At 40.1% G+C, this 27675-nt stretch overlaps 3 protein-coding genes across 5 annotated transcripts in view; 2 read left to right on the top strand and 1 right to left on the bottom strand.

The window, feature by feature from the left end:
• The window catches only part of GOLGA1 (golgin A1), a 53063-nt gene extending 50582 nt beyond the window's left edge, over positions 1–2481 (top strand). For all 3 annotated transcript variants that reach the window (XM_023494116.2, XM_031954290.1, XM_023494117.2), the window contains one exon: positions 103–2481. In XM_023494116.2, coding sequence (XP_023349884.1) covers positions 103–183 — 81 coding nt within the window. In that variant the 3' untranslated portion in view covers positions 184–2481. The remainder of the gene's footprint in view (positions 1–102) is intronic.
• A 1553-nt stretch (positions 2482–4034) lies between these two features.
• On the bottom strand, positions 4035–19359 carry ARPC5L (actin related protein 2/3 complex subunit 5 like). The gene is made up of 4 exons (XM_031954292.1): positions 19048–19359; positions 12474–12546; positions 10516–10692; positions 4035–4620 (listed from the first exon to the last, which is right to left on the bottom strand). The coding sequence occupies exons 1-4, from the start codon at positions 19209–19211 to the stop codon at positions 4558–4560; spliced, it is 477 nt and encodes a 158-aa protein (XP_031810152.1). The 5' UTR covers positions 19212–19359; the 3' UTR covers positions 4035–4557.
• Positions 19360–23128: 3769 nt separating this feature from the next.
• RPL35 (ribosomal protein L35) lies at positions 23129–27673 on the top strand. The gene is made up of 4 exons (XM_012553717.2): positions 23129–23229; positions 24204–24340; positions 24991–25072; positions 27483–27673. Exons 1-4 carry the CDS (start codon positions 23227–23229, stop codon positions 27630–27632), a joined length of 372 nt encoding a protein of 123 aa, XP_012409171.1. The 5' UTR covers positions 23129–23226; the 3' UTR covers positions 27633–27673.
• The last annotated feature ends 2 nt before the right edge of the window (positions 27674–27675 follow it).

Below are 27675 nucleotides of genomic sequence, written 5' to 3'. Positions count from 1 at the left end.
CTGTTTTCTCCACAGAGGATGGATGGCCTTTGTGAACTATTTCATCCTTTCCCCCATAGACTTGATCATCCTAATCATTTGTCACTCTTGTTTAAATGACAGATGTCGTGGTTTGGGTCCAAGCCATCTCCCAGAGGTAGCATTCGGCCATCCATCTCAAATCCCAGGGTGCCATGGTCTTAAAAGAAACCTGCGAATGGAAATTCCATATGTAGCCACTTTTTCTATGAAAAGAACACAGCACACCAGTCTGGGTGGGTTTTTTAATCACTGTAATTGCAGTATTTTGTACAAGCTTTGAAACATTGTTTACAAGACAAATAATGGTTAGAGCTTCCTTCATTGCAAACTGACAGTCGCAAAATAGGACGGGTTTCAGAGACAGGGCCAGTTTTGAAAGGAAGGGGTTGCTTTCCATAGGCTTTTGTGGGTGGGACAACAATTAGCTAATGGGAAACTCCTCTTTCACATAGTGCTGCTATAAATTCCCACTTTGGGCCCTTGAGGGTTTGCATGTGGATTTCTCTAACCCCTAGTACTAGCACTTAAAAGTTATAACTATTAATGTCTGTCTAGAAGGCTGAATGCCAGTGGACAGCTAGTGCTGTGAGGGGTTAAAGTGACTGACATTAGTAGTACAGGACAACCTGATTCCTCCAAGTTGTGTCTTGCTGAATTTCCCAGCTGAACCCCAATATGGCCTCACATTTTGTAAAAAGCCTTTCTCGGCATTTCCTTTCTAGTGGTTTGGATCACGGGAACAGCAAAATACTAAACAATCCTTAATCCTACCCACCAATTCCTGAAGCTAGGTATGTCCTAACTTTAGAATGTGTCAGAAGATATGATTTATGCCTTGGGGGCTGGTATTAGTGAGGAATATGCAACTTTATGGAGGGATCTCGTTTTACTTTTCTTAAAGAAAAAAAATATTAAAAAAGGTGTTGCTACAGTACTGAATACTCAGTTGCCTTTTTAAACTCACTATGTCTTGTACAGGTTGCTGGTAAACCATTTTAAAACATACTTTTTAAAGCCAAATTTGCTTGTAAACATTTCTTGTCTTGCAGTCAGTTTACCAGTGTTGAAAGAGAAAAATCAAGAGATAAAAGGAAATGCCTTGCACCCTAGATTCTGTTTTTCCCCCCCTCCAATTTGATAGCACTCTTGGACAATCACCTGAGAATTCATTATCAGTATATCTTATTTGTAGCAGAGACCTGGATTTGTTCTCAATTCTATGCACTTGATACTGAGCAAATTTTGATAAAATAAGGAAAAACTATATTGCCTCTGGCCCTCTGGCCATAAGCCTAATTGGAGATGGAGAGCTGCAGCACACCTTCAATTGCCTTGTATGTAAAAACACTAAGCTTCCAATATGTGTAAACACACTACAGATTGTATATAACATATATAGATTTTGCAAAGCTGGCTACCTTGAAACACCCCTGGCTATGATTGCTAGGGACCATTTTATTTACCAGCTATTTCTGAGGAAAAGTCAACATGTATTCAGTATAGTAGGATCCTAAAATCCATTTGAAAAACGCAAATGTGTAACTTGCTCAAGGTTTCATTGTGATTAACTACTGACATAACTAGTTGCAGGACCGTACATATCTCAGTCCAAGCTCAGTTTTCACCAAATGGTGGTTATTCTTCCCCAAAAAAAAAAAAAAAAAAGATTTTCACAGCAAAATAAAGATTTACATTGCTTTTTTATCTTAAGTTCTTCAAGAATGTACAGCTGTCTGGTATTCCCAGAGGGGGACAGCATCACTCTCCCTCTAGTTCAGTGTCCAGGTACTATTCAAATCTTATCTCTGCTGCCTCCACCCAAAAGGCGGCTTTAAAAGGCTGATAAATTCTCACCAGGTCTGCGAGTTTTATTTCCATTTACAACACGAGAATATATTTAGAAGTATTTTTTCTGAGCAAGAGGCACTCCTACACAGAACTAAAAGCTGCTTTTGCTTCATATACCCAATGTACGTTCAGCAGATTGGCCGAGGAAGGGGAAAGGAACTACTAAAATGAGGTTATGATGGGCAAGTCTGAGCATACATACTCAGTTCAAACAAACACACCCTAGACTGTAGTCACACAGGCCCTGTTCCTGCCCAAGTCATCTGACCGCCATCTCTCCCTTGGTGCAGGCAAATTATGTAATTCTGGGAAGCTACTAACTAGATCTCTTGAGTATTTTACAACTAAACTGATTTAAGGATTCCCTGCATGTTGATTTTTAACTTAAGAACAAGAGTGGTGTAAATATATACTGAGTGACTGGACACATTTTGACACGTATAAAAAATACCCGCTATGGGAATACATACAGGGTCCATGTGTATAATCCTTTATCTGAGCATTGGCTCTGGGTCTTTCCCTTCATGTTGTAAAAATTCATTGTATTATGTAAAACTGTTGAATTCATTTGTGGTGCAATAAATTTTTTTTTGATTAAAGCTCTTAAATCTAGGAGGTGGTCTATATTTGTTTGTTTACAAAACATTAAAATAGGATTTCAGATAAGCCATTTGTTAACTATGCAACCTTAGACAACTTTAGCTGTTCCCTCCCAAATCAATCAATCAATCAGAATTGGACTAATTGGTCTCCAGCAATCCCTTCCTGTTCTAAAAGTTCTGATGTTTATTAGGGCAGCTAGTTGGTGCAGTGGATAGAGCACTAGCCCTGAAGTCAGGAAGACCTGAGTTCAAATGTGGCCTCAAGACACTTACTTAACACAGCCTGTGTGACCCTGAGCAAGTAAGTCACTTAATTCCAATTGCCTCAGCAATTCTGATGTTACTAAAGATAAATATTGATGGTAATAAAGGGCTTTACTCTAGACATCTGGAATCAAAAGACCCAAATTCCAAATTCTGATTCTGTCACTTTCCTCAAAGTTTCTTTCTTTCAGTGGGGGGTTGTGACCTTACTTGATCTCTCACATTGCTCCAACTTTTCCATGCATCTGATCTTTTTTTTTTAGGAAGGGCAATTTCCTGGTGACACACACACACACACATATATATATATTTTTTAAGCACAGCTCATTTTAATTCTTGATAAATAGGGTCTTCTAACAACTTTTGAATCAAGAAACTATTCTCAACTTGTGTAATCTGCTAACTCTTTCATGTAGCAGGAGCCACTTATTACATATACTAAAAATAGTCCTTACACCCATACCTGCAAGCTTATACCAAAGGTAAATGGATATTTTCAACAGGTGATGTTGGCACAACTGATAATGGTGTAAAAATTATGAGAAGAGACCTAGATTCAAATCAGTTGTCACTTTCTCTCACTGTTCTTGCTTTAACTGTCCTACAATTCATTTGGGTTAAAAAGAAAATTTGGTTTTCTGTATAATACTGTACAAAAAGATAATAAAAATTCATAGAATAGTAACATACTTAGTTGCTTATTAAAGAAAATTGAGTTCACAAGAGAGCAGAACCAAGTTTACTTTTTTATTTAATATGAATAATGGCAACCTCTGAATTAAATTTTCTTACTGGCTTCCACCCATTTCTCACAGTTGTTTTTAAGCAAAAGGAAAACTTGTCATTAGTAAAATATTCTCTATGTTTGGGAAATTTCATTTTACACTGACGTTTCTCCTATTCACGAATCTGTGTTCAGTGGCAGATTTTTTGCCCTTTTAAAACACCCCTCTGAGAAAAGCCACACAAAAACACTTTTAAAATATGGACAAAGTATTAAATGTGGTTGGTACTTTTATTAACTTAAGATCCAAGATGTACAGACAAGGTAAACTTGAAAGTTGTATGAAACAATAAATATTTAAACACCAAACATCATTTTGCCTTCTTGTGATCCATCAGCTGGGTGTGATGCAGAGCTAATGGCCTGAGCTGTATGTAGACTAGACCCACGAGTTGCACGTGTCTTAAGAGCCAAGACAAGCAGTTCTCTGTTCTCGGTCAGTCTCCCTGAACAACTCAGAACCTCTGCCCATTTAACATCACTCTTCTGTTTTACTAGATGAAACACACCAAAAATTAATATACTAATGAGTGAAGAGCTTTATTGATCCAGCAGGCACTTTACAATAAAAATCAGCCCCAGAGTCTGCCTCCCTCCTCTAAGGAAGACTATTTCTGTACAAACCCTTAGATTCTTTGAAAATATAACACCAAACAAGCACTCCCTTTCCAAGCAGCAAAAATTCTACACCTGCCAAAGGCATCCCAACATTCTACATCAGCAGTACCCAGGAGCACCCACCAGCAGAATGAAGCCGCCTCTCTCCAATATCCAATTTCAGTGGTGGCAATTCTGTTACTCCTAGGTGAAGGAGAATGTCAGCTCAAGTGCAGAATTCAGAAAAGGCAGCAGCAGAACATTGGATTTCCCCCCCCTCCACCTCAAAAATAAAAAGCATTTTCAACAAATGAATGGTCTGATATATTCACTGTAGTTTTGGGGAAGATGGGCCAGTGTCATCTCCATTATTCCTTCTTCCTTGTTCTGGGTCCCCCAAACTCTTCTGGTCTTCTCAGTGCAAGTTAAAAGTCTTTTTTTTTAAACAGTTTTTCTTGCTGTGAGAACTCTTATTATGGAACCTAGACCACCTACTGCTAATGCCTATTGGAGTGAGAAAAGGAGATCAATAATACAGGTTAGATCATTTAGCCACAAACACAACCACCTTACCCTACCCAATTAACACATTTCTACAGCACTTCAAGGTTTACAAAGTACTTTCTTCAAAATAAAGTCTCATGAGGCAAGGAGTGCAAATCTTAATTCTACTTTTTAAGAGAAGCACAATTCATATAGCCACTATTGGTGCTGGGACTCGACTCATTTTCCTGAGAATATTTACAATATTCTTCCCATTAAATTCAACTTCATATGTGTTAATGTTTCTTATTAAGCACTAATTGACAAAAAAGAAAAAGGCTGCCTCCCCCATTGTTCAAGGTTTTCAAACAAGAATTTGAATGACCACATGTCAGAAATGATATAAAGGAACACTATACTCATGTCACTGTTTATTATTTAGTTCAGGGATGGGGAACCTTTTTTCTGCCAAAGGCCATTTGGATATAATTTGTGGGCCATTCAAAATTATCAACTTTTAGAACTTAAGCAGTGGGAGATTGTTGTACCTAGCTTTCAGCTCATCACCACTTGCGGTTGCCTTAGCAAATGATTTTGCAGCCCACGAGTCAAATGTTCCCAACTCCTGATCTAGATCAAGACTTCTTAAAACTTCTTCCACTTGCCTTTTTGATCATGAAATTTTTATGTGACTCCAGAGTTTATAGGTAAATAAAATATGCAAATCAAAACTTATACTAATTTTCTACAACTACTAACTCCACAACTCCCACATTCAGTTAGTATAGAGTCGTAAAGAATAGTTTGAGAAGCTGGGATCTAGATCATGCCCGTCCTTCCAGCGCCGAGTCTCTATGACAGAGTTCTTAAGGGATTTATGTAACAAAAATGGTTTCGGGGCTCCCAACTCTCAGATTCTATTTCCAGAATTTTTTTTTTTGGATCAAACCTCCTGGTTAAGGAAGTGCCTCTGCCAATGTAGCTGAGCACCTCAGTCAGCCTTAAGAGCTGTGCAAAATACTAATAATAAATAATAAACAAATAATAAATAATAATCACTATACCCTGTACTGGCACTGACAGATGCCACTACCATTTAGTCAGAACATAGTCCTTGCTCTTGTGGAACTTTTGTCTAGTAAGAGATTATGATTTTAAAGATAAAAATGAAGTGATAAGGATATAAAGTCCATAAGGTAAAGTGGCAATAGGTGTGGGAAAGGGTGGGGTCCCTTCCTATAAAGTGGCTTGAGCTGGTCTTTAAAAATTTTTCTTGATGTCTTTCCCCCCAAATAGGACTAATGTTTTATACGATTTCTTCTTATGTATAGTGGGTGTCATATTTGTTCGTCTTTTCCATGAGTAAGGAAGGGCAGGATTTAACATTCTAGGACAGCAGTGATGGGGAAGACTTCCTGGATATAGAGAATAAATAGCCTGAAAGCAGGGAGATTAGGAAATCTGGGGCAGATCCAGGAGTAATCTAGTCTAGCTGGAGAATAGAAGGTTTGGACATAACTCTCAAAGGTAGGCTTAAAGAATATGGATTATAGGCAAAAGAGAGCCATTGAAGAATTCTAAGCAAGAGTGTTATAATCAGAGAACTCTTATCTTTAAAGATTGACTGCAGAGGGAAGAATGCTAGAAAAACCTGCATCAGAGGCTAGGCTGCTAGAAAAACCTGCATCAGAGGCTAGGCTACTATAACATTCCAGAGTAGCAATAATTCATTTACTGACACCCTCTCCAAGGGATTTTCCTCAGGACACCATATTGATCCTCTGCAGTAGTTGGGGGAGAAGGGGGAAGAATAGGGGTACAGAGGAAGCTACTTATGTATGACAACTTCCTATTATGATACAGAAAACACTGAGCAGAAATACTTTCGTATCAGCCAGTCCCACTGATGAGGTGAACAGAGATTCTTATGTAAGCAGCCACATGAAAAAATTTTTACACTTCTATGGTAGAGGCATTATTCTAGATAAATTTGCATTGATCCTTTACAAGGGTGAAAATCATTCTTCAGGCATACTCTGCACAGTACTGTCTCCCCCAACACCATTTTATAATCAAATTCCACTAAGACTTGATAGGCCAAAGCACTAGAACTCATCAAAGCTATGTTTCTGAGGTCAGCCAGGGCATAGGAAACCACAGAACACATTTATAATGCCAACATAAATACTTTTAACATAGACTTAACAGCTTCTGTATGGCTGTGTCCCCCCGAAATGCTTTCATGGAAAAAAATGTTAGACAAGGAGTTGTGTCACATTATTAGTAACAGAAAAGGACTACTGCCCATTCCAAAGAGAATACGAAGGAGTAAAACTGGACACTGATGGGTATTTTTACAAATAAACTCCTTGGAAAAGTATCTCTCAGTACTTTCTTCAACCCCATGTCAGCATCATTCCACTGGAACGAATGATTTTCTTATCACCAAATTCAGTGGCCTCTTTTTACCCATCTTTTACCTTACGCTTTGGGGGACACTTTTCTCTTAACTTGCTTCAGAGTCTGTCTCCACACCCAACATCATATATGTATCATCTCCTCAGGATTTTCCTGCTCCTGAATAGTTTCACTGGCTTTGTTGCCTTTTCCTATATTATTATCACTGGCTCTCTCCTCTACAATTACTCTGACCATATCTATGCAAGCTTCCCAAATCTGATGTCCCAAGTTCCATACAAGCACCTTTTGTCATTTCTAAGATATCTCCACTTACATGCCCTATGCATTATCCCACACAGATGTAAGTTATCTTTAATCCCTAAACCATCTAAATCTTCACCTTGTTTTCTATGCAAATAACTCTGAATGTCCCATCACCTTTCAATTACTACCAGAGCTTAATGATTCCGACTCCAAAACTCTCAATATCTGTCCCCTTTGGTCCATTCCCACTGTCCCCACCTAATTCAGGCCATTATTACCACTTACCTACACTACTGCAATAGAATCTTAAGAAGTGATTTCCCTCTACATCCTTCTCTCTAAACCATTTTCCATATGGTTGCAAGGATAATCTTAGGCATCTAATAATATCATTTCTCTGCTCAAAAATTTACCAAATAAAATTAATTCCCTTTGCTTTCCATAATCTGGGAACACTCTACATTTCCAGCCTTCTGATACTGCCCTGTTCTATGCTGTTTACACTCTAGCCAAACTGAACTGTTCCTCAAACATGGCCTGTGATCTCCTGCTTTCCACACCTATCATGTACCTAACAGGGATTGTCTTCACTCCTTCACTTGTTAAACTCCTACCTATTCTTCAGAATAAAATCTATGATCCTAAATGCCTTCACCTAGATATAGCATTCCTTGAATTGCAAAAGGACTTTCTTATACATTTTTTCATGTGCTTAGAACAATACTGCATGTTACTATTATCCATTTTGACTCATCCTACTAGACTTTTAAGCAGTTCAGGATTATATTTTATCTAAACTTGGTATTTTCTGTACCCTCTATCAATGTCCTGCACACAGTAAGCAACTTCACAAATTGTTGCTGCTGCTGTTTATATAATAATCTAGTACAACCCCTGCCAAGATATGACTTCTCTGGAGCATTCCCAACTGATCATTAGGTTTCCATAACTGAACACTTTCAGTAAGGGTGAATTCACTGCCCACCAAGTGAAAACTCACAGAGTGTCAAAACTAAGAGGGAGTTCAAAGATCATTTAATCCAACAGTTTCATTTTACCAGTGAAGGAATTAAAGTCCAGAAAGGTGCAGGGACTTGTCTCCAATCACACAGATTATAAAGAGCAAAGGCCAGGAGATCCTAGGTCCCTTGATTCCATGTCCATTGATCATTCTAGTTCACTATGCCAACCATTCTATTTCTAAATGCCTCAGATTACCCAGTTCTTTACATTAAGCTGAAAACTGCCTTCCCAAAGTATGTCCCCACCCCTAAGAGTCACACAGAAATTTTGAAGAATCCCATTATTATAGCTGGTGCTAATTTTTTTTTTTTATAGCAAATACTATCTCACATATTTGGGTAATTTCAGACAAGCAAAGAATTAGATACAGGTTTAATTTGGAGAACAGGATGACCTATGGATTTCAAATGACAATTCACCTTGTAACTCTTGAAATTGTCTTCAAAATAGTCACACTGGGATCACAACACAGCATTTTTACTTTTTTTGTTGTTTGCCTGCATTGTTTTCTCATTTTTTCCCCCTTTTTTATCTGATTTTTTCTTGTGCAGCAAGGTAATTGTATTAATATGTATAGATATATTGGATTTAACATATATTTGAACATGTTTAATATATATTGGCTAACCTGCCATATAAGCATGGGGTTGGGGGGAAGGAGGGGAAAATTTGGAACACAAGGTTTTGCAAGGGTCAATGATGAAAAACTATTCATTCATATGTTTTAAAAATAAAAAGCTTTAATTAAGAAAAAAACTGAACAGCAAGTTCAATTAAAAACAATGCTCAATAAATCACTATTTATTTGCCATTTTAAAACCAAATACTTATGTCACAATGAGTGACAAATAAATGTGTCAGTCTCAATTATGTCCTACCAGTTAGGGAACCATGACACAAACCATGACAAAACATGACAAAACATGACAGTTAGGGAACATGACACAAAATATGGAAATTCTAAAACAGAATCTAAAGACCATCACAAACTTCCCTACTATCATCTAGATCTAGGTCATTAGCTTCCAACCTGTGGGTCCAGGGACTAAGATGGTATAAGTGATCTATAATTATTATGTATCCCAAGCACCTTCATTTGAACTTGTTATTTTTAAAAGGTATGTATCTGCTATGATCAATAAAATAAAAATTTATAGCCAAAAAACCCCCCCAAAAACAACAAAAAAAAAAAAAAAAAAAAACCAAAGCAAAACTGTCATAATGGCAATCTCTTTAGATAAACCAAAGAATATTTGCTACATAGCTACTCAGCTCTGGAAAAAATCAGTCTGTAAAGAAGAAAGAAATGAAATTCCCCACAAGTTTTGCCACTGCAGGTACCGAAATTCCTTGATTCTTCTCTTAACAGATCAGAAAGGACCTGTGTTTAGCCAAAATGCAAACAGCCTGATCCCATCAGTGACCAAATCTCCATGGGTGAAGCCTGCCAGTTGCTCTTAGCCAGGATACACAATTCCTAGCACTAGATACCAAAGAATACATAATTTCCTAATTTTTTAGGCTTCAAGATACTTCACTTGCCTCTCTCAGGGATGCTGTATGAATCATACAATAGGAAAGCACCTTGTAAACCATCAAGTACTACAGAAACATGACTTTCGATAATCATTTATTAGTATGTGTATATATATATATATATATCTTCAGTATCTATTATATTCTAACATTACTGAATATGAACTTATTAAAGGAAGAAACCCCCATCTCAAAAAAAGATGTTCCCAGGAATTTTTCACCACAGATTTGAAGGAACAGAATATACTTCCTATCTTCATGGAGAGCTATGGCACTATGTATTTGTCCTTAGGCAATCTCTCTTCTCTTGACCTTTGGCTTTTTCATCTCTAAACTGGGAATACCACCATCACCACTAACATCTTTCCGATTCCTAATTGCAGCCTGAGGCCTTCCATTCTTAAGGACTATGTTCTAGTTCTGGCAGGTCTTAATAAAGCTGGAAAACCTTCAAGGAATATAACTATATATATACAAGGTATCCACCTGCTAAATGAGATGTGCTCATTAGAAGGCTAGCCACAAAAACTCAAAAAATCATCTACCACGGCTTAGAGAGGTGGTCTGCCCCAGTGAGGTACTTTGAAATACTAAAGTGATGACAAAACACTTTAAAATAAGAGAGGCAACAGCAGGCCGTGCACATGGGCGCTTGCTTTATGAATAGACCCCTGCGAAGGAAAAAACACATACCTTCTCATGCCACTGAAGTAACACGGCGCTGCTATTCTCTGTGGGCTTTTCAAATCCTTTATAAATGTACTTCATTAACAAGTCAATGCCATTTCTGTCTAATGATTGTACAGCCTGCTCTATCTCACTGCTTTTAAAGTTCGTGAGCACTTTCAGTACCACTCCTTGGGCCCGTTCCTGCAAAGACAGAAGAGAGAGTGGTGAGATCCAAGGGGCCATTCTAGGGCAGCTGTTGGACAAGACAAGGTGCCCACACAGAGAGCGGGAATGCTGGCAGAGGTTCTATCCTTCTCAGGGTCTGGGTTGGCTCCATTTTGTCTTATAGGATTATAAGATAATGCTGAGAACTAATGTCTGTCCATAAAACTAGTAACAGAGCAATCACTTTTATTCTTCCAACACAGAGCTAATTATGAGAAGCTGTGTTGTCCTAGGAATCAGCACTGGATTTGAAATCTAAATACCTAACTTGAAGTCTGAAGTCTACAAAAGCTATTTGACCTTGGTTTTGCCTTAGTTTCCTTATCTGTAAAATGAAAATATATTTTGTCCTACCTTCCCCACAGAGGTATTGTGAGAATCAAATTAAGTAATAGAAAGTACTTTGCAAATAAAGAAAATATTATTGCAAGGTGAGCTCTAACTTTTTTAAAGTCAAACATTTACTATTATACAGTCTAGAGATAATCTCAGATATCTGACAATAACTAAGGCAGAGAAGCAACACTATATTTCGGTCTCACTGGGAAGTCAAAAGAACGTTCTTTTCTGGCTTTTCTGTACCATTGTGGTTTTATATGTGATTCTATGGCTAACTTCATAAAATAAAATGAAAATTTCATTATAATAATGAAATTCCAATTTATTCTTATCTTTTGTAAACTGCATTTTATACAACTGATTTTTTAAAATGTTCTCTCTCAAAAAGCTTTTTTCAAATGATCATTATCTAAAACTATTTTTTCAAGCTATTAAAGATATCGTCTAGCCCATAAGATTGTAAATGCTACAAGTCCTGTACAAAATAATCTGCTTGTGTACAAGAAATAACATTGGAACCAGAAAACCTGACCTGGAATCTACTCTCACCATTAACCAATGTGTGGCATCTGGCATGTCACTTTCCCTCTCAGGGCCTTAGCTTTCTCCCTGATTAAATGAGAGCATCTAATCTCTTAGGATCTCTTCTAGTTCTAACTAATTCTCCCTTCATACCACTACTAGACAATTTTCCTAGATAGCTTATCTTCATAGGTCCCTTCCCCATTTTCTAACGTCGTCCTCTCTTCAAGGTCCTTCCAGCAGCAGCATCCTACGTCCTCAAGACCCTTCTATGGCCAACATCCTACTTTTCCAGGTTCCTTTTCAAGAACTAGCTAAAATCCCATCACATCCCTCCCAAGGCTAAAATCCTATGGCCTAAGAACTTTCTCAGTGCCAACATTCTACACCCTGATCCCAAGATCTCTTGGCACCAATACTCTATGTCTTAAGGTCCTATCTGAAATTATCACAACCTCCTTTGGTTACATATCGTCTATGGCCTTGTCTGAAAATTTTTTTTTTAATAAAATACAAAGGATAATAAAGAAAATAAAATATAATGTTATAAAAATAGAGATTTTTTTAAATTTCTCAGGCCATAGATTAAGAATTCTTGTATATCCTCATGTCCCTTCCAATATCAAGTCTTTTCCTGTACCAATAGTATATATTCTACAATTTTCTTGTTCTGTGATATTCCATTGTTATTATTTTTTATAAATTTCACAACTGGCCAAAAGAATCTTTAAAAATGCAGAACTTGTTTTCAAGTAAACTCTCTGGGCAAACCCACATAACTTTTTATTGAGGCTGTATATGATATAGGGCTGGGGGGGGGGGGGGGGCAGTTTTCAAGACCCAGTCTGTGACAATATGTACCCAATACCCCATTCCCAAACTACTATCCTGTTTACCTTTACTGCTTGATTCTTCGCATTGACAGGGGAGTTTCGTAAAGCTGCATGAAATGCTCTGAGCATATCACCTGTGCATCACTGCCAGTCAAGGATCACTCTGATGGGATAGAATATTTAAGCCTGCTGCACGTGTTTAATGTTCATTAAAGTTCTTAGGGTGAAAAAGTCAAATAGAAGACCTTCATCTTTTCCCCTCCCACCTCACCCCCCAGCAATATGTGAAAAAGGGCAAAGAGGGCAGTCTATCCAATAAGATTTGTTTTTTAAAATAACCAGTATTGTGCTCTGATGGGTGGTAGTGAGGGCCCAAATGGTAGCATTAAGTCTGTGGTAAACTGCCAAACTGCCCTATCCGCTGTTATTGACACCTGAAGGACCTTCTAGTCTCTCACCTAGATTCCTTTAAAGCTTAGCTGAAACAACCTCCACAAGCAGCTTTTCTGAAATGCTCCTGCAGCTATCATCACCCCAACCTGAAGTTATTTAATCTGTGTGCCTAGATTTATATTTGTATATGTTGATTCACCAACAGATTAACAACTTGAGGGGCAGAGGCCGTTCCTTGTTTGTCTTGGTAATTCCCAGCATCCATATTTTTTTTATTTGATCCAGTAGGCTTTCTATGAACTTGTTTCCTCATGTGTGAAACCATTTATAAACAACACTTGATGGTCCCCCCCTTCCCAAGTGTTACTGTGAGAAAAGTGATTTATAAATTTTAAATGCTTTGAGAATGAGAACTTATTCAGAGAAACAAGTTTCACCTTTGGTCTCCACAGCCTACAAATATGTACTGAAGTCAATTTAATCTCATATCAAAGTAGGCATAAATGCTTTACTTGTATTCAAAGTCTTTTATGGTCATTAAACTCTCAAAGAAATGAAAATTAAACTACAGACTAATGTCTTCTTCCAAATGTCTACCAGTGAAATCCCAAAGCACTGATTAATATCTTAAAATTAAATCTAATGAAGAGTTCATAGCAGATCAGAACCTTCCTTTTCCCAAACTCAATTATAGTATTTCATTCTCATACATTGTTCTTTATTCAGAACAAAGTACACTGGAGAAAATCTAGGTTATATATATCCCCAAAGGTGACATTTATTTCTAGCTACATTACATCTGCTAGTCTCTTTTAAAACATATGAGGCCTTCAAAAAAAATCTAAATACAGACCAAATACATATTACAACCTCTGCTTAATTAAGTCCCTCCATGACTAAAACCAATGAAAGTTCAAACTAAAGAACTCTAAGGTTAAGTATATAAAATATATAAAATACTTCTAATGAAGTAGTACCTGTAATTCTCATATAGTTACCTGCTATTGTTGAAGACTATCAAATACTCCCTCAAACATTTGTCTATCTTCTAAGGAGATCATCACACATATCAAATAAGAAACAGGATGGTATAGTGAAACTGGACATCAAGTCAGAAAAAGAACAGATTCAAGATTCTGATTCTGTCTCTTACAGATGAGGAACAACAGATGGCCCAGATCATATCTAAGCTGAGTAAAAGAAAACTTGGGAGTGACTAATAGATATTTAGAAGTACTTAAAGAATTATCACATGAAATGGATTATACTTGTTCTGAAAAAATGGATAGAATTTTCAGAGGCTGGTTCATTTAACATAAGAAAAAACTTCTTCAAAATGAAAATTGTTCAAAAATGGGATGCCCGCCTCAACAAGTAAGTTTCATATCATGGGAAGTTTTCAATCAAGGCACATATTGCAGAGGTAATAATTAAATTGTTATGATCTCTGTGGTCTCTTCCAAATGGATTGTAGGACATCTTGTGAACTTGAGTCAATTCACTTTTCTCTGAATCTCTTCTCCTATCTATAAGATGAAGAAGTTGGACCCAAGTTACATTCTAGTTCTAATATGCTACGAATACATGAAACCATTTGTCTAAATTTTTCCTCCACAATCCTCCATTCACTCACCTCCACCCAATATATCCACTATCTCTTTATCTCTTCTACCAAAATGGTAAATTACTTTATATCAATAACTTCTACTTGTTTGAATTATACTTATGAGTTTTAAATGAGTTTTAGTTATGGTATATCCTAAAAGCCCTTGAATAAAGCTTTTGACAGGTAAAGGTATTTCCCAACTCATAAAACTGTTTAAATAGGTGACACTACAGTCTACCAAAAAAAATGTCAGAAGTCAGACAACCTGGGTTTCAGTCCAGTTACCACTTAACTACTTTTTTTTTCCTTGGGGGAATTATATGCCATTTCAGGGTCATTCATCTGTAAAATGTGAGGAATGAACTAGAGCATCACTAAAGTTCTTTCTAAAGATTTCTACAAAGTGATAATAAAGCACAAAAAAGGCAGGTGCAAAAAAATACTATACAACACTATGTAATGAATACAATAATGAAGGGCTAAAAAACCTCAGGTAAAATACAATGTTGGTTATTAATACTATACAATCAAATTTAAAGATTACACCCATCTTGTCTGTTAACTGGTAAACTCACTTTTTTCAGGGCACGTACTTTGTCAGGATTTTTGCTGTGTAGTGGAACACTTGTCAGTAATACCTATTGATAAGGCATTTGCGCTTACCCTGTGAGGTATATACTACATTATGCCCATTTTACAGAAAATTAAACAGGCTCAAAGAAGTTAAATTGCTCAGCTAATGAGAGTAAAGTTAATTTAAACTTAAGTTTTCTTGACTCCAAATCCAACATTTCCCCCACTGTCGGGCTGACACAACAAAAATATATCCACAACCTTTCTTAAAAAAACCCAAGTCACTTCTAAATCTAATAGTCTACATTGTTTTGACATTCTGTTTTGTTTTAAGGTCTCTTTCTATCTTAATCTCATGATATTTAGTTGGATATTTGCCATTTCAGCCCTTTATCTCTAGTACAAGAGCTGATGTTCTACAAAGATCAAATAGAAATCAAATGAGATATTAAAGGACAATATAAACGTATTTTTATTTTAAGAAAGGGAAAAGAGTCAGATGATTTTTGTTTGAATCCCATGTCTGTTATTTATTAGCCCTGTAACCTTGGGCAATCACTTCACTTTTCTGAATATCTGATGTGAACATAAAATATGTTAGAACACTTACCACTGCCAAGAAAGGAATACAAGCTTTACTTGTATTACTTTGATGATCTTAGCCAAGTCTTCTAAGCACCCTCAGTTTCCTCATTTATAAAATGGGGCGGTGGTGGGTATAAAATAGATCAGGTCTCTTCTGACAACAAACACGCCTGTTGCCATGATTTGGCACAGTGGAACGTGTGCTAGGTGGGAATACCACTTCATCCCCTGTAAGTATGCTAAATGCATCTCTGGGTCCATAAATGAGAGGGCTAGTACAGATGGACTCTTCTAGATATAAATCTATGTATTTTCTTACAATCTGTAATACAATGAAATCTAGAAAGATTTCTGAAATCACTGTATTACTGTACTGGCCCTGAAATTCAAGCTTGTAATCTACAACTTTTGGGTGATTTGAGGAGGGGGAAGGGTATATTGTCAGAGATTCTGTGGTCCCTCCCCAAAGCAGACTGAGGTCAGGTCCAGCTGGAAGCCTATTGATAGGTTCTCAAGCTCATCCTTTTCTTATCTTTCTTTTGATTAGCCCCTCTAATTTCATTAGAATCGGTGAGTTACAGTAACATTGAGAACAGAAACCCGTTCCAAAGTAGACCAGTGACAGTTCTACAAGTTATAGACTTAAGAAAGCTGGCTGGGGCACTAAGTGGTTAAATGATTTGCCCAGGGTCATAAACACTATGGACCAGAGGCAGGACTTGAACCCAGTTCATCCTGACTCAAGTTAGTTCCCATCCACTCACTCCACTAAGCAAGTTCACTCTATTCCAAGCAAGAGTTCTGTGATAGGTCCTTTTCTTCCCATTCTCTAACCAAAACACCTTCCTAAACCCCTAGATTATCTGATGTTTAAGTTTTTAATGACACATTATTTTACCCTTTCTGTTCCTAAATTTATTCCAGAACGTATTTATATGTCTCCTATTATGTCTATCTCTGCTGACATAATTTCTGTCAATGAATCATTTTATCAGGGTTAATACAGGGATAACTGTACCTATTCCGAGTTTGCCTAAGTTTGAAATATTTGACTATCTGGTCTGTACTGAGGGTTACAAAGAGACAAGCAATCATTCAACTATTAGTTTCTTCTCAATGAAGGTCTTCAAGCCAGAATGAATGACTGACTACTTGTCAAAGATAGTGTAGAAAGGATTCTTCTTACTCTGAGGATTAATTTCGAATGGGGTAAATATTAATACCAGGAAGCTTGGTGGCACATGAAAAGAGTCCAGGCCAGACTCATCTTCCGGAGTTTAAATCCAACCTTGGAAACTTAGTAGCTCTGTGAAACTAGACAAGTCACTTACCCCTGTTTGCCTCCATTTGCTCATCTGTCAAATGAGCTGGAGAAGGAAGTGGCAAGTATCTCTGCCAAGAGACCCTCAAATAGGATCACAAAGGATAAGACATAAGTGAAAATGACCGAATAACAAAAATATTGATTCTATTATTTTCTATGACTTTCTCATCTCATTTGAAGAATGCAGGCTATATTCCAATCACTATAGCATTAGTTACATTTTACAGAAATTTAAAGACCCAGAGGGGATAAGTAATCTGCCCAAAGTCATAAAGACAATCAGAAGCTGAAATGGAATTCAATCCCAGGTCTTTCGACTTCTAGTTAACACTTTTTTCCACTAGTCTTATCAAAATTTTAATAGTATGGCATAGTAAATAAATAAGAAACTGACCTGGAAGCCAAGATTTCTGATTTATAAGGGCTCTGGGACTCTAGGAAAATCTACTGACCTCTCAGTTCTATAGGCAACTTGCTAAGAAACTAAATTACAGAGATGTAGCCGGTGCAGTTTTTTGAGAAATTCCCTATACTAGTGAAATCATAGGACCTGTTTATATACATAAAAATAATACCAATTACAAGCCATACTCTTTTTTTAAATTTTACCAAGTCAGATATTAGGAGTAAGTATGACCAGACCAAATTTTTTTTTAAAAATATGGTTAGATCAAAGTGGTAATATTTGCACTACTGTCTTCATAGGATTGTTCTAAACCTGAAACAGAAAAATGGGAGCCCCTACAGGCTTTTAAATTTCCTCCATCTGAGACTGCTTCCTAAAGTAGTCCTTATTTTCTGTGGAGTGAATGAAGGTTGCAAATTTTAAGTGTCAAAACTTTTTTTAACCAAATGTTGTGTGACTATAACTATTATGAAAATAACGAATATTCTTTTTGGATTTACGAACAACTGGACACAATGTAATAACCATCTTGCTTATAAAGACTTCATTTCTACAGCTAGAATTTAGGGAGGCTATTTTTGGTCTTTATGAAAAGCTACCTCCTTTTTTAAAAACTGCTTCCAACCTCAGAGGGAAACAATATGGAAAACACAGAATACTAAAAAGTGAAAAGATGGCTGTTAAAATAGCAAAAATATACTAAGAGAAAATGAGATGAGGCTATTTTTAAAGGAAGCTAAACATTTTAGGCAGAAGATTAAAAAAAGAAAACCCTTCTGGGGAAATGAAGATGAAATCTCAATTTAAGGCAGTGGCAATCAGCCCTAGGTCTTGAAGCTTTTCTTTCTGTTCCCAGGCAGAGGTACAATCTCAAATCCCTGGAGGCCTTCTATTCTAAAACTGCTTCCCTCACTTCCCCTCCCCCACCACACACCTATTTTTAACGAGGCTCGATCCCTGTCACAGCGTGAGGGGATGAAGCATGGTTAATGAATGCAGATCTGTATCCGGGACTGCTCTGACCCCATCCATTACTCAGCACCGGATCACCTTGGGCACTCCCCAGACAGAGGCCGAGGAGAAGGGCCCAATTTCCTGTCCCATTCCTCCCCCGGCTCCATTCTGCAGGGTGGGGTGCGAGTGCGGTGAAAGACACCCACCTCTTCCCTTTCTAAACAGGAAAAACCGACCGCCCCGCATTTTTCCAAACTTGGCCCGTCCCTCCTTCCCTCGCACCTGTGTTCTGTCGGACGGCGGGACGGGGAAACCGGGACTCGGGGAAAGCCGGAGTGCCAGGGTTTGGGGGCGAGCTCCCCGAGGCTCCCAATCGCTTTACACAACGCAGGGGAAGGGTGCAAGCCACCAGACGTGGGGGGGGGGGGGAGAAAGATGCAAGCACCTGAGAAAGTGGGGGAAAGGGCCGAGGGCGGGGTCCTCGATAAGCCTTCCTGTAACGGCTTCTACACGGATGGGATAAACCACATCTACAGCAAAGTAGTGCAGGGAAGGAAAGAGGGCACTCTCAGGACCCGCGGGACGGAGCTGGCCGGGAAAGGTCTCCCAAGTCGGGGCGCAGCCTCGCAAGGCTCTAGGGGCCGTACGCTGGGGACGGGGACGCTCGGACGTGGGGGCTCGTTACCTTCCAGGGTCCCCCTGCCCTTTTCCGCTCCCCCTCTCCCCGCCCCAGGCCCCTGACAGTCTCCCCGCCTCCTCTCCCTCCCCGGAGCCCGCGCAGGTGGCGGAAGGATATTGCCGCAGAAGGCTGTCCACCTCCCCCGGGTCCGGGTCCGAGTCCGGGCCCGGCTCCGCCGCCGCCGCCGCCGCAGCCTCCTCCTGCTCGTCGACGAATTTGTTCTCGTCGAACTCGTCGATGTCCACCTTGCGGAAGCGCGAGGACTGCGTGTTCCGAGCCATAGCGCCTGTCTCCTCAGCCTCCCGCTCAGCGCCGGGGGAATGGAAGAGAGGGAGCAAAGAAACGCCGCAGGGACGGCTCTCGGAGCCCGGCAACGGCCCCGGCAACGGTCCGGGAGACGACTCCGCCGCGCCGCGCGCCGCGCCGGGACGCACGCCCGCTTCCGGCGAGAGCCGGAACCGGATGTGGGGTCAGCCGGGGGGAGGGACCGGCGGGCAGGGTTGAACTTGGGGAGGCAAGGAGGCTGCTTTACCTTGGCGAGGCTGGCCCCAGGTTGTTTCTCGCTGATGGAGGCAGCGGCGGCGGGGCGGGGGTTAGGGGAGAGGTGCTGAGTTATCCTTGACGTTCCTACTGTGCGTCCTTGAGGACCGTCCCTAGTAGCCGAGGGAAGTGAGAAGGGGAGAGGACTGAGCGTTGTCCTGTGCGGACGCAGCTCTGGGGGCCCTTCCAGACCCAGCAGTCTGAGAGCTTGGGAGTGATGCTGCCCAGCTGGCAGAGGGGGTCTGTCAGTCAGCAAACATCGGGGGGGGGGGGGGGGGGGTGTCGCTACGTGCCGGCAGCGCGCCAAAAGCGCGAGGGAAACAAGGGGGAAGCGCTAGCGCGACCAAGCGCGGGGAAAGCTGCGGCCCAAGGGGCAGAGTGCAAGCGCTCATTAAGCACCTATTATCTGCCGAATTGTGCAAAATGCCGGCAATACCAGAAGGCCGAACAGCCTTGCGCTTCCAGGAGCTTGTGACCTAAGGAAAAACGAGGAAGTGAAGGCGCTTCGGAGGTTTCCCTGAGGCGCACTAGGGAGCCCAGGCGGACGGGATGGGATTTTGCCGGAGGATGAGGCTCCTGAGGGAACCTGATGGACTGCTAAGTGCTTTACAAACCGTTCTTTTGATCACAACTCTGAGATCCCGCTCCGTCCCTCATCTTTCACTCCGCAGTACCTACAGTAGCTGTCCAATAAATGCTTATTGAATGAATTTTACAGAGGCAGACACTCCCAAAGAAGAGAAATGGCCCGCTTAGAGCCACGTTAGGACTAGATGGGATCTTAGAGATCAGTCAAAAATCCACTTTAATGAAGACTAAGAGACTGAGGCCAGTGAATAGTAATCAATTGCCAAAAGTCACTAATCTAGTAACTGTACAAGCTGGGATTTGAAACCCGGTCCTTATCATGCAAATCCAGCGCTCTTTTGATTAAATTAGATATAGGAGTGAGATCCAGCTTAGAATGTTTCCCACTTCCTCCTTTCCAGGGCGGGGGTCTTTACCTGCCAAAAGGCGAAAATGAAATCCAGATCATGATCATTCAGCAATATCATGGGAGGCACAAAAAAGTTAATGCAAGAAAGGAAGTGACACCAGAGAATCATGAGAACACTCAACACTTGGTCTGACCCAAAGGCACCAATTTCTGGCTTTTCCTCCAAGAAAGCTTTGGTAGCAGATTCTTTGTCTTGACCTACCTGTGTTACAGCGTTATGAGGAAAGCATTTTGTGAATCTTAGAAATTGTACTCACTTTCCCTTCCCCAACTGCAAAAGGCACTTTTGGAAAATAATCCATATTTCAGAGTTGAGGCTGGGAAGGGACCCCAAAAGGGGGTTCCGCAGACCCGTATCATGAGGTGACTCAAAAGAATTTGTAGACTTGAACCCATATCCAAGGCAAGGGGCAAAGTTTATTGTAACTAACACCAGTTGAACCAGACTAAAGTCCAGAAGATTTAACTAAGAAACAAAAGCAAGAGGATACAGCTATGTTATTGATGTTGATATGCTATTGTTATTGATATGCTTATTTTACGGCCCAGGAGTAAAACCAAGGAGTGGTCACAAGAATTTGGTTATCACTGACCAAGGACAGTGATGGTTGTAGAACTATTCTAAAGCTAGAAGACTTGAAATCATTGACAGACAGGAGCAATATCTTCCCTAAAGTCTAAGGGAACAAATATTATTATATTCCTAGGCCAGCGGATTTTATAATCATTGACAAAACAATAGCATTCTTAGATCAGAGGGCCTCGGGAGCATAGATTCCAAAGCCAGAAGATTTAGAATCACTGACAGATTGTTAGAACAGAAGCACCCTAAGGTCAGGGGACCTTAAAATTATTGCTGTCTCCCCTAGAAGTTGTATTACATCAACAGGGGATAGGGATTGACATCCTCAGTGGGAGAAGGAGCAGTTATTATTATCACTTGACGTTTGTGAATCGCCCACAGCCTGCTGGATACTGTACCAGATACAGAAACAGCCCCTGGCCCTGCCTCTGTTGCTTAGCATCAGTTGGTAACTATATATTAGAGATGTTAATTCCTGTCAGGTTCTATGTGTGAGCTAGATATTAACTAAACAGTTTTAAGGAATGAAGTAGTATCAGAAAATCAGTCCTAGTAAGGAATGCAGACATTTTTAGGGCTCAGAGAAGTGATGTCAGCATTCCAATTTGAGTTCCAGACATAGGGAGTGTTAACCTATCTTATCTCTCCCACATCACTAAATAGTTTAGGAAGGAAAACTAAAACCAATACCATTCCAATTTCTTGAACTTTGGTCCAGATCCCAGATCTACTACTAAAATAAGTCTAGTTATGGGAAATATTGTTACCAAGCATTCCTGCATAATAATTTATAAGTATCCACATTATAATTTCTGCATTATAGTTTACATTTTACAAGAAGGCACTATAAATGGAATGGATGGAACATTGAACTGAGAATCAGAAGACTTGAATTTTATCTCAGCTCTCCTGCTAGCTTGAAGCTTTGGGAGACAGATTTCAAAAAATTCTGTTTCCAATTCAGTTATCCTTTTCCAAGCCTCAGCATTCTGAACCTCTTCAAATTAAGGGGATAAGTCTTAAAAAGTCTTTCCAGCTCTAACATTCTGTGTTCTATCATCTCTGCCCTATGAGCCTTTCCTTGTATTCTGTATTTTAATATTCCTTAATTTAACATATATTATGAATTCAGGTTCTGGAATCCTGGTTTTCTTACTTGTTATTTGTGTGATCTTGGCCCTTTAACTTCCTTGAGCTTCAGTTTCTGTGTCAAAAGATGATTAGACAATTTCTCAAGTTCCTTCCAGTTTTAAACTTGATGCTATTGTGCTTTTATTTCTTGTCTCAGTAGTGAGGCAATGTATAATTGTCCCCAGAATGAATCAATCAGCAAGCACTAATTAAGTACCTATTATGTTTCAGGCACTGTGCTAAGCTCTGGAAATACAAAAATGAAACACCCTTTATCTTCAAGGAGCTACATTCTAATGAGGGAGACAGCATGTACATATGTAAGTTTATGCAGATATGTAAGTACATATATATGCATATATATATATATTTAAATACAAAATGAATAAAAAGTCATTATAGGTGAGAATGAATTAGAAATTGGTGAGGTCAGGAATGATTTCTTGTCAAAGGTAGGCTTGAGTTGAGACTTGAAGGAAACAAGATATTCTGAAATGGGATTGGGGGGAAGAGTTTAGGAGGAAATGAATTACAGGAATTAGCACCACAAAGGCAAAGGCAGGGAGGCTGGAGATGAATCATCCTGTGTGTCCACAGAACAAATAAATCAGTAATACTGGGCTGCTGGGAGTGTGCAGGTCAGGAATGCAAAACATATGGAAAAGGTAGGATTGACTGATTTTGCAGGAAGAAAAAAACTGAGACCTTATATTGTGTTCTAAGGGAAGATCCAGGGGTGATTAAATTCAATGGGGGAAGAATCAAGGAGGGCTGCCAGGAGCCTAAACTGGGTTTTGAAAAATGGGAAAAAAAAATGAAAGTTCTAGGGTAGCCCTGGCTTGAACAGTGAGTGGGTGTGTCTCCGCGAGGCCTGCCCTCCTCCTCTTTCTCCAACCCCCATGGGCGGACTGTACCATTCTTCAGAACAATCTTCCTCCCCCCTTTGATTTGGTCACGCCCGTGACCCGGTAGTAGTTCTCAGGATCCGCCCCTCCCTTTTCCTCTTTCTCCTCCGAGCCGGCGGCGGTGCGTTGTGTCCGTGATCATGGTAAGCTCTGTTCGGGGAATCCGCCGCCATCCTCGGACCCCGGAGTCCAACGGCCCGCGTCGCACCTGGGGGCCACTTGGCCGGACTCCAGTGGCGGGCGACGGAGGCTCCGGAGCCGGGGCCGGGGAACTGCGGACGCCCGAGGAGTCTGGCTCGGCGGCCGGGCTCCGTGGCCCGTGAGCCAAACGGGCTTTGGCGAGGGTGGCGGGAACGAAGGGGGAGCGCGGGGAGCGGGAGCCGCGGCGCGCCTGGGGCACGTAGTGGCCTTTCTAGGCCTCGATTTCCTACTCGGAAAAGTGGAGGAGCCGCCAGTTCTGGCAAGCCTCGGGATTCCTCCAGTGCCGACATGTCGCAGTATAGCCAGGATGGGGAGGGAGCCAGAGGGAGTGTGCCGACGGTGGCCCTTAGGAAGCGCCCAGGGTGAGGGTTGGGGCAGGGCCGGAACTGGCTCTCAGGCCCTCTGCTAACGCTGGACCACGTCGCGGCTGGCTTCCTGTGCTTAGGTCCGTTTTCGTGCATGCTGTTGGGCTTGGGTGTCACGCTTTCACGTCCGGTCACTACCGCGTTTGGTCCTGTGCAGTTAGCTTATTTTTGCCTTTCCCGAGAAGCCCTGCTCGTGTTTTAGGGCAGCCGTGAACTTGGGGTCAGAACTTGGCTCAAAATAAGATTCCAGCATAATGTGACAATTTAATGCCTGTTTCATCTCTCTAATGGAAAGAGTTTAAAATGGGGGGAGGGGAGGTGAAAAGTGAGCTATTACACCTTTTCCTATTTTACGGAGTGTTTGTTGGGAAAACTAAATGATGAAAGTGCTTGGTTTTCTGGGGAGAAAATAGGCCCCCTTTTTTCCTCCAGTACCTTTTTCCCAGTAAATGTAATCACTTATCCCTAATTGGGAGCCTTCTTTTTTTTCAATCCCTACAGCCCAATCCTTTGGCTTGCTTAAATTCATAATCTCTTGCTTCTGACATTAGGCAAAAATCAAGGCCAGGGATCTTCGTGGGAAGAAGAAGGAGGAACTACTCAAACAGTTGGATGATTTAAAGGTGGAACTTTCCCAATTAAGAGTGGCCAAAGTCACTGGAGGAGCTGCATCCAAACTGTCTAAGATGTGAGTGTCTTCAATTCCTAAAGAAACTTGACAGGGATGGTGATTTATGTAATTTGCTGTCCTGGTTTTCAAATTGCACTTTGAAAATTCTTTAGCTTGTGGCCTGTTATGGAAAATATTCTGGAAAGGGTCAGTTAGAACATAAGATGATTAGAACCCATTGCAGTGAAATTGTTCTTGGCTCTGCCACTCGTCACTCTGTCACCTTGGAAAAGTCATTTATTGGGGCTTCAGTTTCTTCTAAAATAAAGGAGACTTGACCGACTCTAGGATTCTATTCTCCAAAATCTGATATCTATTTTAGGAAATCTGCCTATCAATAGGAAATTTGAGAAACAGTCAATTAAAGTGGAAAGATAAAGAGGACTGTTGTTCAGCAACTAATAAACTGTATGTCCTTGAACATAGCCATTTCTGCCATGAATTTCCATTTCCTTCAACTATAAAATTGGACCATGTTTTTTTTTTTTTTTTTCTAACTTCATTCCATGTTCTGAGGCATAGTGTTTTATCTTCTATATAAAAATACATTCATCCAACAAATGTTGATTGTGCATTTCTAGGTTTTGGTTCAGGGCAGATTGCTGGTAGTCTAAACTATATAACTCCGTTTTCCTTGCTTCTTAAGCTGAAATCTCTTTCATTAACAGCCGAGTTGTAAGAAAATCTATTGCCCGAGTCCTGACTGTCATCAACCAGACACAGAAAGAGAACCTCAGGAAATTCTATAAGGTAAATTGAGCTCTGAGAAAGTGTATTATCTATCTTAAGGTTAAAATTGGCTTTCACTGACCTGCAAGACACACACCCAGCACTACTCTGACTTGTAGAGAAAGTGTGAATTTGATCTTGCTACATAATTATCCTGCTGGGAAGCATAAAAGCTGTGTTGGGTTTGTTTTTTCACTCAATCAGCTTTCCAGAAGGTACAGTTTGCATTTCTTTTGCCTTTGCCTAATGTGGTTTAAATGAAACCAGAGACTTGAGAGTGGTCCTAAAAAAAAAAAAAAAAATGAGAATTGATATAGGTGTATATGAAATCTCATTTTGTGCCAAATTAATAGAAGTAGAGGTGTGTTTTCTGATAGGATAATCAAGACTAAAAGGTGCCTATTACCAAAGGAGAAACCTTTAGGTGACAGTAAGAAAATTTCTTTAGATAAATGGGATGGGATTGTGTCAGGTACTAAGTTCCAAGCCTATCCTTGTATTGTTGAGCCACGGCTGGAATCTGTGATCCAATTCATCCAGTTTAACCCATACTTAAATGATATTTAATAGGTGATCCTAGACTTTTTTCCTTATATATGGCCCACAGTGAGTAATTTTTATTAGTCACCTACTATGATCAAACTACTAATAATTGAACCACAAAACAGTACAGTTGCTATCTGATAGTTCAGATTACATCTGCAAACTGTTAAGGACACTGGTAAGTGGAAACAGATTTGAGGGATGAAAGGATATCATTTAAACTTGGGCATTCTAGGCATACAGAAATACAGATTATAAGATCAATAGCATTGTAGTTGGAATGGACTTTTCAGGTAGATCATTGAATCCACTTCCTCATATTTCAGGTGAGGAAAAAGGAAAATGAGGGGAAAAGTCACACTAGTAATTACATAAATGACAAAGCAAGAAAGTGAACCCAGGTTTTCGAGTTCCCAATCAGCATCCTTTCTACTGCATAATTGGGCAGGAGGCTTGGAGTGTCAAGTCAGACAACAGCTATTTGTTCAATTAGGCCAAAATAAGCATGGAATAAGAGGAAATTAGTCTGGAGCCATATTGTGGAAGGCAGAGTTCATATATTTATCTTAGAGTTATTTGGTTAGCCACTAAAGACACTCATGCCTTAGGGAAATGGTTTTGGCAGCATTGTGAAAAATGGAACAAGGAAAGGTGTTAAGAATTTGAAATAGTGTGGTGGCAGTAGGAATAGGAAGGATAGCCACATGATATTTTGCTCAATTAAAATGAACAGCATTTGACAGCTATCTGGTTGACTAGGAATGGATGGGATTAAGGGAAAGGGAAGAGTTAAAGTTTATTCTGCAAACTATAAATTTGAGTGCTTAGAAGCATGGTAGTGTCTTCAGCACAAACAGGGAGTAGTTGGGGGTGTTTTTTCCCTATGATCAAGCAAAACAAATTTATTTAATTTTCCACAATAGCCTTTTGTTTTTGAGAGATGTGTTTATGTCCTTCCAGGCTAAAAGTTTCCATTTTTTAAAAAACAATTTTAAGATACGGCTGGCATGAACTGGAATCACTTTATCAACCTGGTCAACCCCATCTGGATTTTCTTTAGTTTTAATGTTCTTCCTAAAATGCTACATTCAGAACTGAACTTAGTCTGTCTGGTGCAAAACCCAGTATGTTAACCCTCCCCCCCAACACCACCCCTCCTTGTTATGGACACTGCCTTCCATGTATGGGATGGTGATTAGCACAGTGGAGGCATGGCGCTGCCATGTCATACCATTGATTCATTAAGGTCCCAGTCAGATAAATGGTAAGAGCAATGTGGGAATTGAGGAAAAGAGCTCTCTTCAAGCTGAGGGGGTCCGATTAACTTTCCTGGATGTGAAATGAGGCCTGGTGCTAAAAAGGATTTTAGTCCTTGCACAGTCCCGTGGCAAAAGCCCTGGTGGGAGGAAAAATAAATTGGGAGAACTTCCCTTTGTTTCCAGTTAAACAGCAGTTGGACTAAGGGGGAGACAAAGTGATTCTAGAGTCAGAGGACCTGAGTTCAAAGTCTATATTTAATCATACATCTGCCTCGGGCAAATGAAGGGTTTGTATTAGTTGAGTAGTAAGGTCCTTTCTACTTCTAAGACTACAGTTCTTTCAAGCAGTTGATGAGGCTTTTGTTCAAATCATAGTTCTGCTACTAATTGACCTTAGATATGTAAAATTCTCTTCCCTGGGTCTAATTGGCAAAACTGATTTTGGACTAGATCTTGAAGGTCCCTCAGAGTCATGATTTTGTAGGCCTGGAAAGTTGGTAGCCCTTGCCGGAATTCCCAAAAATTAATGACTTCTGGTGGCCTGACTTTTGGAGTCTTTCCTCCCAGGTTTTATGCATTGATAATATGTGGTTGCCTTCAGGGTCATGTCTTACTTTCTCAAAAAACAGGGCAAGAAATACAAGCCCCTGGACCTTCGGCCCAAGAAAACCCGTGCCATGCGACGCAGGCTTAATAAGCACGAGGAAGGCCTGAAGACCAAAAAACAGCAGAGGAAGGAACGCCTGTACCCTCTTCGGAAATTTGCTGTCAAGGCATAATTTGTAAAGATGCTCAATAAAAAGACAAATTGTATAACCTGTG

This window comes from Sarcophilus harrisii, chromosome 2 (genome assembly GCF_902635505.1).
Source record: "Sarcophilus harrisii chromosome 2, mSarHar1.11, whole genome shotgun sequence".
Classification (NCBI taxonomy): domain Eukaryota; kingdom Metazoa; phylum Chordata; class Mammalia; order Dasyuromorphia; family Dasyuridae; genus Sarcophilus; species Sarcophilus harrisii.
Note: the sequence above shows the minus strand (reverse complement) of the source record. Positions and strands in the feature narration are given on the sequence as shown.

Bases quoted from the DNA above. Each gene is read 5' to 3' on its own strand.
- ARPC5L (XM_031954292.1), bottom strand. From the start codon at position 19,211: ATGGCTCGGAACACGCAGTCCTCGCGCTTCCGCAAGGTGGACATCGAC. The intron at 12,547-19,047 runs ATATCCTTCCGC...GCAGTGATGCAC, and splicing joins GTGGACAGCCTTCTGCGGCA to AGGTGATATGCTCAGAGCAT. The intron at 10,693-12,473 runs GTAAACAGGATA...CTGTCTTTGCAG, and splicing joins CGAAGAATCAAGCAGTAAAG to GAACGGGCCCAAGGAGTGGT.
- RPL35 (XM_012553717.2), top strand. The intron at 24,341-24,990 runs GTGAGTGTCTTC...TTTCATTAACAG, and splicing joins GCATCCAAACTGTCTAAGAT to CCGAGTTGTAAGAAAATCTA. The intron at 25,073-27,482 runs GTAAATTGAGCT...CTCAAAAAACAG, and splicing joins ACCTCAGGAAATTCTATAAG to GGCAAGAAATACAAGCCCCT.